The sequence below is a fragment of the Leopardus geoffroyi genome, chromosome C3, assembly GCF_018350155.1.
Source record: "Leopardus geoffroyi isolate Oge1 chromosome C3, O.geoffroyi_Oge1_pat1.0, whole genome shotgun sequence".
In the NCBI taxonomy this organism is placed as follows: domain Eukaryota; kingdom Metazoa; phylum Chordata; class Mammalia; order Carnivora; family Felidae; genus Leopardus; species Leopardus geoffroyi.
This window is the reverse complement of record NC_059338.1, coordinates 118,895,175-118,916,894: the sequence shown is the minus strand read 5'-3', so window position 1 is coordinate 118,916,894 and position 21,720 is coordinate 118,895,175. Positions and strand designations below refer to the sequence as shown.

The window sequence follows — 21,720 nt, the reverse complement described above, 5'->3', positions numbered from 1 at the left end:
GTTTATATTTGAGGTGGTCCATTAAAAACTAAATAAAACCAATGTGCTCTGACAGAATCCTCAGTCATATGTAGATTACACTGCCTATGCTTTCTAATAATATCAAATATTGTTAAACATACTATTTCTTTTTAGAATTGTAAATGTATTACTGGAAAACCAAATTAGAGTTCATATCTTTTCTCAAGTATACAAGTCACCCTATTTGTTCCCACATAAATCATATTAAAGGGCCAACATTGCTTAAATGATCCAGTTTATCAACGATATTTAGTAAATACCTAAAGGGAACAATGCATTCACCATACCTACCTGGGGATAGGTAGAACAGAATTTAAGAAACATGAGAGATTACATAAATGTTAAATACTTTATCTGGAGAATTATATATATAACTATCTGTATATAATCATAAAAGAAGCCATGCAATAATTAGTTTTGAAATATTTAAAAATACTTGAAGAGTGATTTCTTTGTTCATTTAGGTTGTTGACTTTTGGAAGATAGGAAATAATTTGTTTTGCAGTTTATGTACATGCTTCTCAGACATTACCTTGAACACCTAAATAAAAATGAAAACAAATATTATTAAGTTTAAGCAAATATAAATATGCTCTTTTTATATAATGCCACTGGGAATATAGTATCAGATTATTTTTATGAAGGTAATATATCTTGTCCAGATTCAGAACTTATACCTCAAGTCATTTAGATTAAAATTATGAATACCAACTATTTTAATTTTAATGATATCAGTAATTCTTATCCTACCATCAAAACAAGTATACTACTTTTGTAATGAAAAAGAATTGCTTTTCATATAAAAAATGAATTAACACTTTTTTTAATTATATCTCATTCAACTATTCATGACTGAAAAAATAAAGGATAGCAATAGATTTAAATTGTCTTTCCCAAAAGGAAAATTTCAATTCCAAGATGACATTGCTACAAACTCTCTGAAAGTTTGTTTTTAAAGGGAAAGAATGTCCAAAGACCTTTATCTCTGATAATGATTCTCTTAATCAAAAGCCTAGGAAACTAGTTTTTTATTTACTGTAGATAGTTCTTTTAGACATTTCAGGAGCTGTGAATACATTCTATCAAAAATATCTATTTCCCAGTCCATCAGTATTTCTCCTTCTTGCTGAGGCAAGTTATAACCAGGTGTCTCCTTGATAACAATGTTAATCAGAAGAGCCAAAACCTTTGCACAATTTGCCAGAGTAAATATGCTTCCCTTTCCTTTGTTTTTTGTTTTTGCTGTATGATAAAATTTTGATATAAAAATACATTTCCAAGTTAAAAATAAGGTATGACACTTAAAAGTATTTTTTTCTCTTACGAATCTTTTCTTTTGCTCATTATGAATGTTGTTAAAACAAATATGAAAATTAATTTGAATAAAATTTTTGTTTTATTTTGGGTTTTCATGGACAAAGCTTTGAGTGAAAATATTATATTTCATATAATTGTCTCACAGTATATCATTATTCCATTAAGCATGTTATAAATATATTGAAGAACTGTTTTGTTAATGATAAAACCAGCCACATATTTTGAATATCTTGCAGATATTTAAAAGTAGTTGTTTCTTAATGAATTAGTTTATCCCATGAAAATATCATGAAACTAATAATGCATTTTATTTTGATTGATTGAGTTCCATTTTCCTTAGTCCTCAAAACCATATTGAAATTTAAAAGAGCCCAGGCGCGCCTAGGTGGCTCGGTTGGTTGAGCATCCGACTTCAGCTCAGGTGATGATCTCTCAGTTCACAAGTTCGAGCCCTGTGTCGGGCTCTGTGCTGATAGCTCAAAGCCTGGAGCCTGCTTCAGATTCTGTGTCTCCCCCTCTCTCTGTCTATATCCCATTCATGCTCTGTCTCTCTGTGTCTCAAAAATAAAGATAAACATTAAAAAATTAAAAAAAAATAAAAGATCCCAATAGGTAGCATTCCTTTTATTTGCCTGAATTCTAAAGCAAATGAGAACAACACAAAAGAATAGAGCAGAAGGGAGATCAAAATAGCAGCTTTATTGCTGATAGAAACTGGAGAATGTAGTTCTCGTATCTGCAGACTAGAGTCCTAATCCTAAACACCAAAATTCACCTGGATTACCTAGAGTCATTAGCAGTGCTCAACAACCAGATACCTTCTCACACAGATGATAGGGCAGGGTTTCCCAGTAGAAATTTTGGAGAAGCAGGAAGAAACACCCTTCTTGGTAGACAAACTGCATCCCAAGGGGAGGTGGAGAAGAAATGTTAGAATTCAGTGTCTCTATCTTTGTTCCAGGCTAGGAATAATTGACATGGCAGAAAGAGGCCGCAAATGTTAAAGTTTTCATAATCCTGCCTCCTGAAGAAGTCAGTAATAAATATTTCCTCTAATACTCTGCAGAAATCCCCACAGCCACTGGGTCATTGTCTTGAACATTGGAACACACCATTTCATTGCATTCTACGTATGACATGTACCCTCTTGGAGTTGAGAAAAGTTGTAATACTACCAAATCCTATCAATTCTTCCTCCTAATTACCCCTTAAATTTTCTTGTCATATCTTAGTTCATAATTTAATTATCTTCTACCTAGATTTTCCAGTAGCCACTTAAGTAGTCTCCCTGTCTCTAGCTTTGTTATTTCTAATCCATTATTCATACAGTCCCTAATTAAATTGCTACAATGCAAATCTGTTAGTCTTTCCCCTACTTAAAGCCTTTCATTGACTCCCATCATCTATAACAGTTCTTCTTAATATCTTCATCACGGAACACATAAAAATTGTGATATTTTAAAGAAATTTAGGGCAAATAGAGGAAAATACATTGCTCTCAATCTAAGTTATGATTTATCAGACTCCCTGCATCTCAATCCCTTTTAGCTGTACCAGGACTGAGGAGATCATCCGTGTCTCACTGACCTTAAGCCTTTTGTTAAACACTGATTGAGAAGCTCTGAACTCTATAGAAAGTTGAAAGTTCTTAAGAGGGCTTAAGATCCATTGCAATATGGGCTCTGCCAGGCCGCTTATCTCTTCATTCTTATTACTTAACTGCTCATCAATATTGAGCTAAGTATAATTTCTGTAAAAGGGTATGTTGTTTTATGCTTCTAAGCCCTTTGTCTATTCTATTGCATTTCTCTGAAATGAGTTTTCTCTCCTTTACCAGCTGGAAAACCATTATTTTTTTAAGCTGGAAAACCATTATTTATCCTTCTAAATTCCAAGTATTAGAATTTACCTGTTTCCAGGAAATTTCTCCTTATAAACATGCTTCTTGCTACACATACTACAATATTTTATTGTATATATACACATCTGCTTTTCCTAATAAACTTTGAGTTCAAAAGACAACATTCACAATAGATGCTCAGTAAGTGACAACAAAACAGAGGCCTCCTCCTCTGTAAAGTTGTAACTGATGACTTTAGATCATGGTGACCCTTTGACACATTGACAGTCATTTAAAATACACAATAAATGCCTTACTGAATATAAATCTTTTATTGTATTGTATTATATTCCTTTTTAGGACTAGTAGTATACAATTTCCAGTTCAGTCATTATTTATTTCTTATCCTGCTAATTGGATTATAAATTTCTTTAGGTCAAGGAACATGCCATTGTTAATTTTTCTATCCCATAGCACCTAGATTATTTATGGATAGTCAATACTTTTTAATATTTTTTCACAAACCTATTGATTTCCAAATATCTCCATAAAGTCTGAGTTAGTCTTATGGTTAGTAGTTACTATTGACATTGTCTCCAAGATGGGTTTTTTTTTTTAATAAGTTTATTTTATTTTATTTTTTTTTTCAACGTTTATTTATTTTTGGGACAGAGAGAGACAGAGCATGAACGGGGGAGGGGCAGAGAGAGAGGGAGACACAGAATCGGAAACAGGCTCCAGGCTCTGAGCCATCAGCCCAGAGCCTGACGCGGGGCTCGAACTCACGGACCGCGAGATCGTGACCTGGCTGAAGTCGGACGCTTAACCGACTGCGCCACCCAGGCGCCCCTACCTAAACTTCTATATGGCAAAAATTTTTAAGTTTTTTTTTAAATTCCAGTTAGTTAGTATACAGTGTAATATTACTTTCAGGTGTACAATATAGTGATTCAACACTTCGTACAACACCAGGTGCTCATCACAAGTGCCCTCCTTTGTCCCTATTTAACCTATCCCCCCCCACATACACACACCTCCATTCTGCTAACCATCAGTTTGTTCTCTATAGTTAAGAGTCTGTTTCTTGGTTTGCCTCTTTCTTTTCTCCCTTTGCTCATTTGTTTTGTTTCTTAAATTCCACACATGAGTGAATTACAGCAAAATTCTTAACGATATGTTTAATCAATTCACATATATATTTTTTTAGATTTCCAGAACAAGTTTTCTTTATGTGTGAGATGGCATGCTTCTTTTTTGTAAACAATGTAATCAATGATATTTTCCACTTTTCTTAGATTCCCAGAAATTGGTAACTAATTAATTGTGGTAACTTCTTTTACCTAGTAAACTCACACTAGTATTTCTTTCCTTCCCTCCCTAATTTTCATTTCTGCTACTTTAATCAATTTTTAGTTATGACTATATATTTACCTTATTACAGATTCTTTTTTAGTACATATGTTATAAATTTTAAAAATATGTAACTATCAAGTATGTGATTTAGAAGTAGATGGATAACATCTTTCAATAATAAATAAAGACAGAATTTACTTCTTTTGACTAATGGGTTTAGCTATTGGCTGGTATTTTTTTCTCAAGAAAAAAATCAAGTGTTATTGGAAACTAGACTTTTCTAATGATGATTAATGACCAGTAACACTTCTACTGACCCTGAATTATAAAAGTATCAGCTCAATGGGTTTAGGTCAATCCACTATCCATATAGGTGATATTGAAATATAGTTGACCCTGACTATAAATAACAAAATCTGACATTCAGCCAGGCAGAATTTTGGTTTAAAAGCATTTATCAAAAGCAGAGTTAATGATGCATCTCTTGCTTGCCTGTACATGAAGCATTTTGATAACAATAATTAGTTCAATTTTAGTCCTTAACCTTCATAGGTTTTGATTCTTTAATCTTGCAACTATATGAAACCTTAATCTTGAATTTACTTTCAGCAGGGAATTTGAGTGACAGGTCTTGCAAAGTTAAAGTTAATGTGTTATATTTACTTAAAAAATGTTTTGTATACTTCAAATTTGTGATTTTTAAATAAAAGGAAAATATTATAAATTTTTGGCAAATAGGAAATTACCATGCCATGCAGAGTGACTTGCTGGCTTAACAGACAATACAAATCAATCAAATATGAAATTCACTCCAAAGATTGATGAGAACCCAGTATGTCTTAAACGTGTTTTTAGAATTAGTTCACATAAAACATCACATCAAGTTTCTCTGTAAATTCTATGCCTCAATATATCTGCAGACTCCAAATCTATGTATATACCTATGTAATTGTATAAACTTACATTACCTTTTTTGATAACTTTTAATATTTATATTGCAAATGCTTACTTAATTGTTATAGTCTACAATAGTTTGCATCTAACTAATTCAATATTACAGCTTCTGATCATTCTAACCACACTTTCATAGTATATATTTTATGTTATTTTGGTTATTGATATTATTCGGCAAATCTAATCACTGAAAAAATCCTGATCCCTTATAAAACAAGTCATGGAAAAGACAATCAGAATGTAGACAATATTGTATCCCATCAACAGGCACATGGCAGTTATATCTAGTATGTTATATACCCACTGAAATGTGATAATTAAAATGAATTATTTCCTCTGCACTTCATGTGTCTTGTATTGTGGCATAGTGTTTTTCTAAAGAATTTATGATATTGCATCTTAACTGATGGATAAATATTGACTACTTGTATCACATACGTAACTTGATAAAATCACTTCTATTTATAGAGCAATGCACAAATGATAAAAATATTGCATTTTAAAATTTGATCCTTGAACCAGGATTTTTTTTTTGAACCAAGATTTTAATAACAATAATTTTAGTAAAAGAAACTATAATTGAGGACTTTTGTTCCCACTTTTGATATTATTTTCCTCTACCATGTTCTAGACTGGCATACATGTATGGCAGGACTGACTAGAAGTTTAGCAATCTCCCTTTTCTCTTCCTGAGCGCAAAGGAAGGTTAAGTTCCCCAGCCTCTCTTGCAGTTAGGTTGGAACCATGCAACTAGCTGTGACTAATAGAATAAAGGGAAATTATTTTAGCCTGGCCGTGAAAGATACAATCTCCCATGATCTCACTCGCTGTCTGAAAGTGAAGTGCTCCAAGATAGCAGAATCACATGATGGTGGGAACCATGGACTCTGGGATCCTTTTCTTGGATGGAACTTCCCAGAAGAATAGCTCAGCCAGGAACATCTGTATTAGACTTCGTGCAAGTGTCAAATAAACATTTGTTGAATTAAGCAACCACAATTTTGGTTTGTTTGTTATAGCAACTAGCAAGTGCTACCTTGAGTCATACAACTGGCAAAAATGCAAAATTTTCTGAGGAGTTCTTAGAAAAGTAAAAATTTCCAAATTAAGACATTAAATGAATATCCTTTTCATGATTATTCTTTTATTCTTAACATCTAGAAATCTACTGAAAAAGAGTTTCAAGACACAATTAGGAATAAGAATATATGTGTGCATAAAGAAGGTATAGGCTAACTTTTAGAATAAATTTTAAAATTATTTTTGGATAATGTCATAAAAATATCACATAGGCAAGAGATAGCAGAAACATTAACTCAGTTCTTTTAAAAAATTAATATACTTTTAAAATTCACTGATAAAATCTTTTAAAAACATCTTATAAGATACTTATATATTTCCAGAACATATCCAATGCTATAGAATATACTGTGTGGTGGCAGTTAACACAGAAAAAAGTTAAGTCGAATTTAGTACATTTTGAAGAGAAAGAAAAAAGTTAGACAAATCAAAAATCAAAATAAGCCTCATTAGACTATATCAGATCCACCAATACCTAATAGAAAATGACCCAGAAATATTTGCAGACAAGGTTATCAGTAAATCTACTGAGAGAATTTACAATGGCCATCTTTTCCAAAGGCAGACAATTCATTATAAGTAAGTGTTTATATTCAGTGTAAGTATTCTACAGTCTTTTTTCTTAGGATGTTGTATTATAGTGACTTAATTAAGGCTATTAGATTGAAATCTTGGCTTAGAAACCATTTCAAAGTCTCAAAGAAAATAACGAAATACATTATAACATGCAAGACAAAATTTTTGTCTTTTATTTTTTAAATGCCTTTTCTCATATAAAATCCCACAAAATTGGTTATAGTTACCATTTATTAGAAGTTAAATTTGATTTAAAAATTTTAAGGTCTATTTAATAGTGATACTGGATCCCTTCCTTAATACTTTCCTGAAATGCCTCTAGGAAGTGCATTCATGATTCTATGTCAATTTTTTTTTTCATTTTTTAACAATTATTCATTATTTATTTATTTATTTATTTTTTATAATATATGAAATTTATTGTCAAATTGGTTTCCATACAACACCCAGTGCTCATCCCAAAAGGTGCCCTCCTCAATACCCATCACCCACCCTCTCCTCCCTCCCACCCCCCATCAACCCTCAGTTTGTTCTCAGTTTTTAACAGTCTCTTATGCTTTGGCTCTCTCCCACTCTAACCTCTTTTTTTTTTTTTTTTTTTTTCTTTTTTCCTCCCCCTCCACCATGGGTTCCTGTTACGTTTCTCAGGATCCACATAAGAGTGAAACCATATGGTATCTGTCTTTCTCTGTACGGCTTATTTCACTTAGCATCACACTCTCCAGTTCCATCCACGTTGCTACAAAAGGCCATATTTCATTTTTTCTCATTGCCACGTAGTATTCCATTGTGTATATAAACCACAATTTCTTTATCCATTCATCAGTTGATGGACATTTAGGCTCTTTCCATAATTTGGCTATTGTTGAGAGTGCTGCTATGAACATTGGGGTACAAGTGCCCCTATGCATCAGTACTCCTGTATCCCTTGGATAAATTCCTAGCAGTGCTATTGCTGGGCCATAGGGTAGGTCTATTTTTAATTTTCTGAGGAACCTCCACACTGCTTTCCAGAGCGGCTGCACCAATTTGCATTCCCACCAACAGTGCAAGAGGGTTCCCGTTTCTCCACATCCTCTCCAGCATCTAGAGTCTCCTGATTTGTTCATTTTGGCCACTCTGACTGGCGTGAGGTGATACCTGAGTGTGGTTTTGATTTGTATTTCCCTGATAAGGAGCGACGCTGAACATCTTTTCATGTGCCTGTTGGCCATCCGGATGTCTTCTTTAGAGAAGTGTCTATTCATGTTTTCTGCCCATTTCTTCACTGGGTTATTTGTTTTTCGGGTGTGGAGTTTGGTGAGCTCTTTATAGATTCTGGATACTAGCCCTTTGTCTGATATGTCATTTGCAAATATCTTTTCCCATTCTGTTGGTTGCCTTTTAGTTTTGTTGGTTGTTTCCTTTGCTGTGCAGAAGCTTTTTATCTTCATAAGGTCCCAGTAATTCACTTTTGCTTTTAATTCCCTTGCCTTTGGGGATGTGTCGAGTAAGAGATTGCTACGGCTGAGGTCAGAGAGGTCTTTTCCTGCTTTCTCCTCTAGGGTTTTGATGGTTTCCTGTCTCACATTCAGGTCCTTTATCCATTTTGAGTTTATTTTTGTGAATGGTGTGAGAAAGTGGTCTAGTTTCAAACTTCTGAATGTTGCTGTCCAGGTCTCCCAGCACCATTTGTTAAAGAGACTTTTTTCCATTGGATGTTCTTTCCTGCTTTGTCAAAGATGAGTTGACCATACGTTTGTGGGTCTAGTTCTGGGGTTTCTATTCTATTCCATTGGTCTATGTGTCTGTTTTTGTGCCAATACCATGCTGTCTTGATGATGACAGCTTTGTAGTAGAGGCTAAAGTCTGGGATTGTGATGCCTCCTGCTTTGGTCTTCTTCTTCAAAATTCCTTTGGCTATTTGGGGCCTTTTGTGGTTCCATATGAATTTTAGGATTGCTTGTTCTAGTTTCGAGAAGAATGCTGGTGCAATTTTGATTGGGATTGCATTGAATGTGTAGATAGCTTTGGGTAGTATTGACATTTTGACAATATTTATTTTTTCCAATCCATGAGCAGGGAATGTCTTTCCATTTATTTAAATCTTCTTCAATTACCTTCATAAGCTTTCTATAGTTTTCAGCATACAGATCCTTTACATCTTTGGTTAGATTTATTCCTAGGTATTTTATGCTTCTTGGTGCAATTGTGAATGGGATCAGTTTCTTTATTTGTCTTTCTGTTGCTTCATTGTTAGTGTATAAGAATGCAACTGATTTCTGTACATTGATTTTGTATCCTGCGACTTTGCTGAATTCATGTATCAATTCTAGCAGACTTTTGGTGGAGTCTATCGGATTTTCCATGTATAGTATCATGTCATCTGCAAAAAGCGAAAGCTTGACTTCATCTTTGCCAATTTTGATGCCTTTGATTTCCTTTTGTTGTCTGATTGCTGATGCTAGAACTTCCAGCACTATGTTAAACAACAGTGGTGAGAGTGGGCATCCCTGTCGTGTTCCTGATCTCAGGGAAAAAGCTCTCAGTTTTTCCCCGTTGAGGATGATGTTAGCTGTGGGCTTTTCATAAATGGCTTTTATGATCTTTAAGTATGTTCCTTCTATCCCGACTTTCTCAAGGGTTTTTATTAAGAAAGGGTGCTGGATTTTGTCAAAGGCCTTTTCTGCATCGATAGACAGGATCATATGGTTCTTCTCTTTTTTTTTGTTAATGTGATGTATCACGTTGATTGATTTGCGAATGTTGAACCAGCCCTGCATCCCAGGAATGAATCCCACTTGATCATGGTGAATAATTCTTTTTATATGCCGTTGAATTCGATTTGCTAGTATCTTATTGAGAATTTTTGCATCCATATTCATCAGGGATATTGGCCGGTAGTTCTCTTTTTTTACTGGGTCTCTGTCTGGTTTAGGAATCAAAGTAATACTGGCTTCATAGAATGAGTCTGGAAGTTTTCCTTCCCTTTCTATTTCTTGGAATAGCTTGAGAAGGATAGGTATTATCTCTGCTTTAAACGTCTGGTAGAACTCCCCTGGGAAGCCATCTGGTCCTGGACTCTTATTTGTTGGGAGATTTTTGATAACCGATTCCATTTCTTCACTGGTTATGGGTCTGTTCAAGCTTTCTATTTCCTCCTGATTGAGTTTTGGAAGAGTGTGGGTGTTCAGGAATTTGTCCATTTCTTCCAGGTTGTCCAAATTGTTGGCATATAATTTTTCATAGTATTCCCTGATAATTGTTTGTATCTCTGAGGGATTGGTTGTAATAATTCCATTTTCATTCATGATTTTATCTATTTGGGTCATCTCCCTTTTCTTTTTGAGAAGCCTGGCTAGAGGTTTGTCAATTTTGTTTATTTTTTCAAAAAACCAACTCTTGGTTTCGTTGATCTGCTCTACAGTTTTTTTAGACTCTATATTGTTTATTTCTGCTCTGATCTTTATTATTTCTCTTCTTCTGCTGGGTTTAGGCTGTCTTTGCTGTTCTGCTTCTATTTCCTTTAGGTGTGCTGTTAGATTTTGTATTTGGGATTTTTCTTGTTTCTTGAGATAGGCCTGGATTGCAATGTATTTTCCTCTCAGGACTGCCTTCGCTGCGTCCCAAAGCGTTTGGATTGTTGTATTTTCATTTTCGTTTGTTTCCATATATTTTTTAATTTCTTCTCTAATTGCCTGGTTGACCCACTCATTCGTTAGTAGGGTGTTCTTTAACCTCCATGCTTTTGGAGGTTTTCCAGACTGTTTTCTGTGGTTGATTTCAAGCTTCATAGCATTGTGGTCTGAAAGTATGCATGGTATAATTTCAATTCTGGTAAACTTATGGAGGGCTGTTTTGTGACCCAGTATATGATCTATCTTGGAGAATGTTCCATGTGCACTCGAGAAGAAAGTATATTCTGTTGCTTTGGGATGCAGAGTTCTAAATATATCTGTCAAGTCCATCTGATCCAATGTCTCATTCAGGGCCCTTGTTTCTTTATTGATCGTGTGTCTAGATGATCTATCCATTTCTGTAAGTGGGGTGTTAAAGTCCCCTGCAATTACCACATTCTTATCAATAAGGTTGCTTATGTTTATGAGTAGTTGTTTTATATATTTGGGGGCTCCGGTATTCGGCGCATAGACATTTATAATTGTTAGCTCTTCCTGATGGATAGACCCTGTAACTATTATATAATGTCCTTCTTCATCTCTTGTTACAGCCTTTAATTTAAAGTCTAGTTTGTCTGATATAAGTATGGCTACTCCTGCTTTCTTTTGGCTTCCAGTAGCATGATAAATAGTTCTCCATCCCCTCAGTCTCAATCTAAAGGTGTCCTCAGGTCTAAAATGAGTCTCTTGTAGACAGCAAATAGATGGGTCTTGTTTTTTTTATCCATTCTGATACCCTATGTCTTTTGGTTGGTGCATTTAATCCATTTACATTCAGTGTTATTATAGAAAGATACGGGTTTAGAGTCATTGTGATGTCTGTATGTTTTATGCTTGTAGTGATGTCTCTGGTATTTTGTCTCACAGGGTCCCCCTTAGGATCTCTTGTAGGGCTGGTTTAGTGGTGACAAATTCCTTCAGTTTTTGTTTGTTTGGGAAGACCTTTATCTCTCCTTCTATTCTAAATGACAGACTTGCTGGATAAAGGATTCTCGGCTGCATATTTTTTCTGTCTAGCACACTGAAAATCTCGTGCCAATTCTTTCTGGCCTGCCAAGTTTCAAAAGAGAGATCCGTCACGAGTCTTATAGGTCTCCCTTTATATGTGAGGGCACGTTTACCCCTTGCTGCTTTCAGAATTTTCTCTTTATCCTTGTATTTTGCCAGTTTCACTATGATATGTCGTGCAGAAGATCGATTCAAGTTACGTCTGAAGGGAGTTCTCTGTGCCTCTTGGATTTCAATGCCTTTTTCCTTCCCCAGTTCAGGGAAGTTCTCAGCTATTATTTCTTCAAGTACCCCTTCAGCACCTTTCCCTCTCTCTTCCTCCTCTGGGATACCAATTATGCGTATATTATTTCTTTTTAGTGTATCACTTAGTTCTCTAATTTTCCCCTCATACTCCTGGATTTTTTTATCTCTCTTTCTCTCAGCTTCCTCTTTTTCCATAACTTTATCTTCTAGTTCACCTATTCTGTCCTCTGCCTCTTCAATCCGAGCCGTGGTGGTTTCCATTTTGTTTTGCATTTCATTTAAAGCGTTTTTCAGCTCCTCGTGATTGTTCCTTAGTCCCTTGATCTCTGTAGCAAGGGATTCTCTGCTGTCCTGTATACTGTTTTCAAGCCCAGCGATTAATTTTATGACTATTATTCTAAATTCACTTTCTGTTATATTATTTAAATCCTTTTTGATCAGCTCATTAGCTGTTGTTATTTTCTGGAGATTCTTCTGAGGGGAATTCTTCCGCTTGGTCATTTTGGATTGTCCCTGGCGTGGTGAGGACCTGCAGGGCACTTCCCCTGTGCTGTGGTGTATAACTGGAGTTGGTGGGCGGGGCCGCAGTCCGGCCTGATGTCTGCCCCCAGCCCACCGCTGGGGCCACAGTCAAACTGGTGTGTGCCTTCTCTTCCCCTCTCCTAGGGGCGGGATTCACTGTGGGGTGGCGTGGCCCGTCTGGGCTACTTGCACACTGCCAGGCTTGTGATGCTGGGGATCTGGCATATTAGCTGGGGTGGGTAGGCAAGGTGCACAGGGGCAGGAGGGGCAGGCTTAGCTCGCTTCTCCTTAGGTGATCCACTTCAGGAGGGGCCCTGTGGCAGCGGGAGGGAGTCAGATCCTCTGCTAGAGGTTTGGCTCCGCAGAAGCACAGAGTTCGGTGTTTGTGCGGAGCGAGCAAGTTCCTTGGCAGGAACTGGTTCTCTTTGGGATTTTGGCTGGGGGATGGGCGGGGGAGATGGCGCTGGCGAGCGCCTTTGTTCCCCACCAAACTGAGCTCTGTCGTCCGGGGGCTCAGCAGCTCTCCCTCCCTTTGTCCTCCAGCCTTCCTGCTTTCGGAGCAGAGCTGTTAACTTATGACCTCCCAGACGCTAAGTCGCGCTTGCTGTCGGAACACAGTCCGTCAGGCCCCTCCGCTTTTGCCAGCCAGACTCGGGAGCTCTGCTTGGCCGGCGAGCCGCCCCTCCGCCCCGGCTCCCTCCCGCCAGTCCGTGGAGCGCGCACCGCCTCGCCGCCCTTCCTACCCTCTTCCGTGGGCCTCTCGTCTGCGCTTGGCTCCGGCGACTCCGTTCTGCTAATCCTCTGGCGGTTTTCTGGGTTATTTAGGCAGGTGTAGGTGGAATCTAATTGATCAGTAGGACGCGCGGTGAGCCCAGCGTCCTCCTACGCCGCCATCTTCCCTCCGTCCCGATTCTATGTCTATTTTAAGACCTTGGATCTATCTGGATCTCTACTAGTAAGGGATACATAGATCTACTAGTAAGAGATACATAGATCTCTTGGCGGAGGGATTGCACTTTCTCTGTACACATTTGATAGTTTAATTATATATGCTGGCTTCTGAGGGTTGTCTAGGGGGCTCAGTCAGTTAAGCATCTGACTCTTGATTTCGGCTCAGGTCATGATCTCATAGTTCATAAGATGGTGCTGACAGCACAAAGCCTGCTTGGGATTCTTTCTCTCTCTCTTTCTTCCCCTCCACCCCTCTTGCATGTTTTCTTGCTCTCTCCAAAAAATAAGTAAATATTTAAAAAATATATATTTATATACTGGCTGCTGAGAGTCTTTTATGTTCTATTGTTGTGCTTCGCTGTTGTGCTATATCTTTCCAATAGGTTTATTCAGTCTTAAAAACAATGCTTATGTGTTGTTATTTTATTGGAGTTGAAAAAATGGAAAGATATTAAAAATAACAGAATGTCTGAAGATAAATTAACAAATTTTCATACAAATGATCTTTTTAGGGATTAGAACTAAAGTGCTTTGGGAATGTGGATTTTTACCTTGAAATTAAAAGCAAATTGTGTCAGAAAGTGCATGGGGAGAAGGCATGTACTCAGTTGGTGAATCAGAGAAGTTATATGGAGGATCAGGAATGTATAATTAGACAAAAAGAGTTAGGACTCCATAGTTTATCTGGGCAACACCATGTCAAGAAATGGGCTTAAAGTTTATGTGGAAAAATGGGTAATGATCTTGTCAAAGTGCTTGAAAAATCAAAATGGAGCGAGGTCAATAAAATAGAGTTCGGTTGTTTGCCAAAATCTTTGGCGACTGAGATGCTACCTATATGCTTATACAGAGTCTGATCAGCATCCAACTCAAAAGGTGAGTTCATATAACTCTGCAGGCAGAGGAATTTCTTGTCACCTGGTCACAATGAATAATTCAAGGAGAAATGAGGAAGGTATTTTTTGCCAACTTACATATTTACAAATGAGGGTTGCGTAAAGGATGTCCAAATTCATTCATCCATGCATCCATCATCCAGTCAGTTAACAAATAATTTTGAGCACTTACATTATCCAGGACACTCTTTCAGGTGCTACGGGAATGACACCTGAAAAGAACCCTAATCCCATCAGTTCATATTCTAATGAGAGAAGAGATACACAGTACATAATTGAACAAACACAAAAATGAGAAAATTCTTTTAGTTAAGTTTATTAAACTCGTTTTATAGAAGAGGAAACTAGGGTATATATAACTTAAGTCACTTGCATAATTACAACAGTTTGTAAGGGGTAGACCCAGAATTCGGATCCAAGATAATAACATGAAATATTAGGATGAAATATAGAAAAATGAACAAAATTTCTTTGTTTATTATGATTACTTACATAAACAAGAGTGTTCATTTAATTACTAGCTAAAAGATCAAAGTAATTTAATAATTAATGTTAATATTTTAATATTAAGATGTCAAATATCAAGAGTATAAACTCAAAATTTAATAGCTTTTTATAATAAAATATTATCTAGTTGGGACTACTAGATACTACTTGTTGATGACAAGAAAAAGTATAAAGTAAAATGAATGATCCAATAACAGAAACCTAGGGTCTACATGAAATAACTCATAAAAATATTATTAAAGAATATAAAACAAATAAAGACATATTTGTGATTTGATGACAAAGTTTAAATCATAAAATGTCATCTTTTCCACAATGTACATATAATTTAAATACAATATGTTCAGCATTTCAACATTTCCATGAGAATATCTAACTAGAAAAATAGTTAAAGTTTTAAATATATTATAAGCAAAAGAATGTGACGTTACTACAAGAAGATATATATTAATCAGATTCAGGAATGACCGAGAAATCAGTCCATGTAACTATAGATTTTCCTTGTAGAGAAGTGAGTGCTCTCATATATCATTGGAGGGAGTGTGAAATGCTTCTTAGAATGTTATCTGACATTATTAATGTGATTCTTTTAAAGTACAAACCTCCTGACCCAGCAATGTAATTTTAGGATTCACTCTTCCAGGAAAAAAAACTACCAGAAAATGAATATTTATTACATCAGTTCTGTTTGTTTGTTTGTTTGTTTGTTTGCTTTTGGAGTGACCTGAAACTCGAAGCGACCTCAATGGACATCAGCTAGTAAAGTAGTGACTAAATTATAGAATAACTGGATTATAAAGCATTGTGCAACTACCGACTGGTGTGACCAAACATCTAGTGTGACCATACTCCGTTTCTCCTAGGACAGTCTCAGTTAAAACTGGTGTCCAAACTGAGTTTTAATAGCATAGTCTTTCTTGGTTTGGATAATGAATTAGTCTTTCTAATTACATTTCTGTTTATATTAAATAATTTCCAAAATATATTTCAGGATATATATAAAGAAAAAAATAGAAATCATATGCAAATATTTATCTGAGTATACACAAAAGGATGGCATATACACACCAGGCTGTCAATTTCTGTTGACAGTATTTGGATCGAGAAGGATATTTATTTCACTTTGGAATTAGAAAAAACAACTGTATACAATATTTAAATGGCAAAAAGAAAAAAGTTGAATAGCTGACTTGGTCCCAAATTTTTATGAGACCTTTGAAATCCTCATAATTTTTTTCATTTTGTTTTAATATTCAATTTTGTAAAAAAAAAATAATAATAAGTATTCATTTTTTTAAGTAAACTCTAGGCCCAATGTGGGACTTGAACTCATGACCCAAAAATCAAGAGTCACATGCTGTACCAACTGAGCCAGAGAGGTGTCCCCAAAATGTTCATTTTTTATGTGATTTTATTATGGAGATATCAGCTAATTAAAAAACTAATAATGGGGGGCACCTGAGTGGCTCAGTCGGTTGAGTGGCCGAGTTCGGCTCAGGTCATGATCTCATGGTCCATGAGTTCTAGACCCGCGTCGGGCTCTGTGCTGACAGCTCAGAGCCTGGAACCTGTTTCAGATTCTGTGTCTCCCTCTCTCTGACCCTCCCCCGTTCATGCTCTATCTCTCTCTGTCTCAAAAATAAATAAATGTTAAAAAAAAAATTAAAAAAAACTAATAATGGAAATCTTAACTCATTCCAGTTATCCCCACATGCTTCATACAGAGGTAGTTGTTTCAGCTTATCTTTTCATGAGACTTGTGATTTTGTACTTGGTGCCATGGCCATTTGATAGTCCTTATCAAGGGGATTGAACTGCACATTTATTTAGCACCTATCATATGGCAGACACCATGTTGGGTGCTATAAAAGTGTTTGTTACTCTCCTTTTAGAGAGAAGAACTAAGGTTACATAAAATCAAACTTTTTCATTCTACTACACTTAGGAAGTACAGATCAACATTTAAACAAGTCTCCCTGACTCCTGATACTTTTCTTTACCATACAGTTTCCTATGCATTTATAGTTCTGTTATTTTTCATACTATAATATCAATATATCCTTCTTTATTCACACTGAAAATTTTATACTACAGGAATTATTTCTTTTTGAATGGGAACTCCCCAGTGCAAAATTAGCCTGTGTTTAGAATTATGTCACCTTTATCAACATTGCTATATGCATGACAAAATATAAATAGCAGCAAGTTGTATTAGCTTTGTTTTAAAGAAACACAACCTAATGTTAGAAAAGATAAATGACTTGTCCAGCAGCACATTCCAAATCATGCAGAGTTAAAAATAGAATTGTGAAGAAGTTAAATGTTCTTGGCTTCCTTGTCTAGAATACTATTTATGAGATGCCAGTGATTCTTTTTAGAAAATGGTGATATAAATTTTATTGCTTGTCAGGACTGGTAATGATTATGAGACCTTAGTATTTTTGACTTGCTAAAAATAAATTCAAAGAAGACTTATTCATTTAAGACTATGTTGGTCTTCAAAATCATTTGACACGTGCTTTAAAGTAGACATATTGCTTGAATAATACAATAATATTGAATGTAAGAAGAAGGAGAAGTTTTAATTGTGTATTATATGTATATTACATTGTCTAACAGACTCCTGCTAAATTTGGTTATTTCATCTATAGCAATTAGATACTTCTAAAATATATTGTTAATTTTTCTACAAATATTTGCTGAGTGCCTGCTATGTGGCAGGCACTCTTCTAAGCACTGAAGACAAAATAGTGAACAAAAAAAAAAATCTTTGTTTTTATGAAATTTACATTATATTTGAGGGATAAATATGAAAAACATATATGTATGGTATATATTAAATTTCAGGCAGTGGTAAGTGCTCTGAAGAAAAACAAAGCAGATCAGAAGACAGAGATAGATGGAGAAATGCTATTTTAGATAAAAAGGATCAAATACCGTCTAATAGTATTATACCTGAGACCTGAAGGAAGTGAAGGATGCTCCGAGGAGGAAGGATGTAGTCAGAATGAATAGGGAGTATAAAGAATCTGAGGTGGATTGTGCACGGCATAATTAATGATAAATTCAGTATAGTTAAAATGAGTGACTAAAGGGGAAAATTGTAAGATGAAATCAGTGTAGCAGCCAAAGAAAATGCCAGACCATTAAACCATTGAAAGGACCTTATATTTTATTCTGGGTGAAGCAGAAAGGCATGGACATTTATATACAGAGGCAGTATATAATCTGATTTCAATTTTCAAAGAATCACATTGATTCTATATGCGGAATAGATTTGAGGAGCAAAGATTGAAGTGAAAACGTCAGTTGTGTGGGAATAAAAATTTATATAAAGGATGATGATAGTATAATCTCAAAATTAACCAATAGTTTCAGTGAAATCCCTATCAGATTCCCAGGCTTTTTTTTTTTGAAGAAAATGATATATTGATCCTAAAATGTATATGAAAACACAAGAAATCCAGAATAGCCAAAATAATCTTGATAAAGAACAAATATGGGGGACTTATACTTCCCAGTTTTAAAACTTATAAAGCTATGTAGTAATGGCACAAAGATAGACATATGTATCAATTGAATAAGATTGAGAGTCTAGAAATAAACCTATATAACTATGGTCAATTAAATTCTGACCAGTAGTGCCAAGACATGGAATGGGGAAAAGAATAGTGTTTTCAGCAAATGATGCTGGGATAAATGGATATCCACACACAAAAGGATGAAGTTGGTCCCCTACTTTACATTACACATAAAAATTAATTAAAATGGGTCATAGACAATCATAGAACTAAATGTAGTAACTAAAATTATAAAATTCTTAGAAGAAAATTTGAGAGTAAATCTTTGTGACCTTGGATTAGGCAACCCTTGTTAGATATGACCCTAAAAACACAAGCAAGAAAAGAGAAGTTAAATTGGACTTGATAAAAAAAAAAGACTTTTGAAATGCAAATTTTACTATCAAGAAAGTGATAATTCACAGAATGGGAGAAAATATTGAAAATAATTTTAAAGAGATGATGACGACTTGGACTAGAAGAGTAGCACTGAAGATGATTAGAAGTGTTCTGATTCTGAATGATTATGGGTGGGCCATAAACATTGTTGGCTTTTAACTATTTTTTTACCTACAAAATTATCATTTCTAGTAGTTCAAGTTAATATTCTGAAGGTACACCTACAGAGGTTTTTTTTTGATATGTATTTATTTTTGAGAGAGAGAACATGAGTGGGGGAGGAGCAGAGAGAGGGGAACAGAGGATCTGAAGCAGTGAGCCCAATATGGGGCTTGAAAGCACAAACAGTGAGATCATGACCTGAGCTGAAGTCAGACACCCAACCAATTGAGCCACCCAGGTGCTCGCCTACAGATTTTTTTTTTTTTTGATGCCAGGGCTACGAAATGACTATAAGCTTTTAGGCAGAGGAATTGGAAAGATTAGGAATTTAGAAGATTGGGAATAGAGAAGGACTGAGGATAAAAGCAACTTTGTTTTTAGGCATATTGACTCAAAAGAGAAGATTACCAAGAGGAGATTCCAGAAAACAAAATGATAGCAGACTGTTGTTCAGGACAAAGTGGGAGAAACAATTCCCACTGACAGAACTCAAGCATATTTCACATTGTGACTAGACATTTTTTTTTTTACTCTCAGTAATATCTTACCTACAGAAACAGTTCTTCTGTGCTGTTAATTAGATAAGATATGAGCAAGTAGTCTCAATTCTTTCCTAAAATAACAAAGATGGGTAATTGCAAAAAGACATATGGACTAAATTGTTATTGGTCATTGTGTTTTATCCACATGAATTCAACTTTTTAGAAAGCATCTAATATGTAATCAGAACTGGGCTCTGAGGTGTTAAAAAATATGAACCATTGTTTCTTTCCCCAAAGAGATTGTGGAATTCATAGTAAAACAAGTCTGAATTGCAAAGAAATAGTCAGTGATACCCCCCAAAATAGGAAGTTTGACAGTAATAAGGGATCAATGCATGAGATGTAAAAGCCCAGCGAATGGTTAAATGCCAAGATGAGTGCAGAAATCAGCTATGCCATAGAACAGGAAAAGAAAACCACCTGTGCACTGTCACTGAGCAGAGCTATGAAGTAAGTGTGACTCTTTCCAGGTCTCAAAGACAGCAAATGTGGATACCTTGATGGGAGAGAGAAATACAATCAAAATTCAGGGAAGCAATTGTAAATACAAGTGAGCAGGTTCAATTGTACATTGACTATTCAGGGAACAGTGAGTAACAGTTATTATCCTTTAGATTCTCTATAGTCCAATATGTAATTAAGTTAGTTTAATAAGTGACCCGTTGAAACCGAGAAAAGGATACAGTCAACTACTCTTAGATTAAAGGTAATATAAAATGTGATTTAAGAATAATATCAAATTATCAGCTACATGTTTACTTTGTATATGTGATCAAAGGGTATGTTTTCTCATCTGTTGATTGAATATAATCATGGTCATATTGAATATTTTTCTAACGTTTATTTATTTTAAGAGAGAAGAGTGAGAGTGTGAGCAGGGAAGGGGCAGGGAGAGAGAATCCCAAGCAGACTCCACACTGTCAGTGCAGACCCCAACACAGGACTTGATCTCGTGAACCCTGAGATCATGACCTGAGTCGAAACCAAGTGTTGGAGGCTTAACTGACTGAGCCACCCAAGCACACCATATTGAGTATTTTAACATATATTCTAGAGAATATTTAAAATCAAAACTTCCTTGAAGAATTACAGTTTAGTTTAGTGATATAAAAAAAAAGAAGATCCCTCCCAATACAAAGCACTAGTAAATGTCAAGTAATTATTCCCAGCTGTAAACACAATAGCTGTTTAGATGAAGAGATGGTGTGGATTGGGGAATGAAAAATGGTAGGATAGTTCAACTTATATATATTCAGACCAATCATTAAGTTTAAATTTAAGAATATGAATCCCAAAGAAAAACCATTTTGTCCTGGCATTTACTATTTCTTTAATTTTGTTTGCAGCCATTTGCATCCTCCTTGTTGCTCCCTTTCTCTCTGTATCTCCTCTCTCACAGCTCCTTCATACATGCCAACCTCCCCCCCCCGCCACACACACACACACACACACACACACACACACACACACACACACTAACTGAAGAATGGCTTACAAGAAAGGCTATAATAATTATTTCTACTCTTTTGTCTGCATATCCAAGGATATGATGGCAAAAACACCTTTTTTCATAGATGATGTGTGTGCTTCATTTTCAGCATGCTTAACATTCAAGAACCTCTGTGTTTTACTTTAGTGGTTAGAGGGTGGCTTTCCATATATCAAAGGGAGACATAAATTCTTAGTTGTTTTTTAACAAAAAACATTTAGTGTAGGTTTCAGATAATTAAACTCATTTTTCATTTGATTAAGCCATCTTGATTTTTTAATTTTTTGTCTGCTTGCTTAATAAAAAAAGAAATGCATAAAAAAGAAAACATAATTTTTTACTCGAGCTAAAGAAATAACTCTATTATTTTCATTACTGCCATGATGAAGCAGATCAATACAAGACATTGTTTATTTCCTTTTAAGCAAAGACATTAAACCACCAAAACAATTAATTGAATTAAAGCAAAATGGTATTGTTTTAATATTTGGTTCCCACTTCACTTACTAAACATAGATTAACAGTTCAATGTACTTTGTTAAATGTTTTCTTACTGAGAATATAATGATATAAAATTAAATATATGCTTTGAAGTTGACATAAATTACTATAGGCCCCTTCTAGATAAAAATTTAACATGA

General features: G+C 35.3%; 1 protein-coding gene across 1 annotated transcript in view; it reads left to right on the top strand.

Annotated features, from left to right (window-relative positions):
* CNBD1 (cyclic nucleotide binding domain containing 1) overlaps positions 1–20,173 on the top strand; it is a 396,262-nt gene extending 376,089 nt beyond the window's left edge. Inside the window, exon 11 of the mRNA XM_045454541.1 lies at positions 20,061–20,173. Within this exon, the coding sequence (XP_045310497.1) occupies positions 20,061–20,134 (74 nt within the window). The 3' untranslated portion in view covers positions 20,135–20,173. The remainder of the gene's footprint in view (positions 1–20,060) is intronic.
* Positions 20,174–21,720: the final 1,547 nt, after the last annotated feature.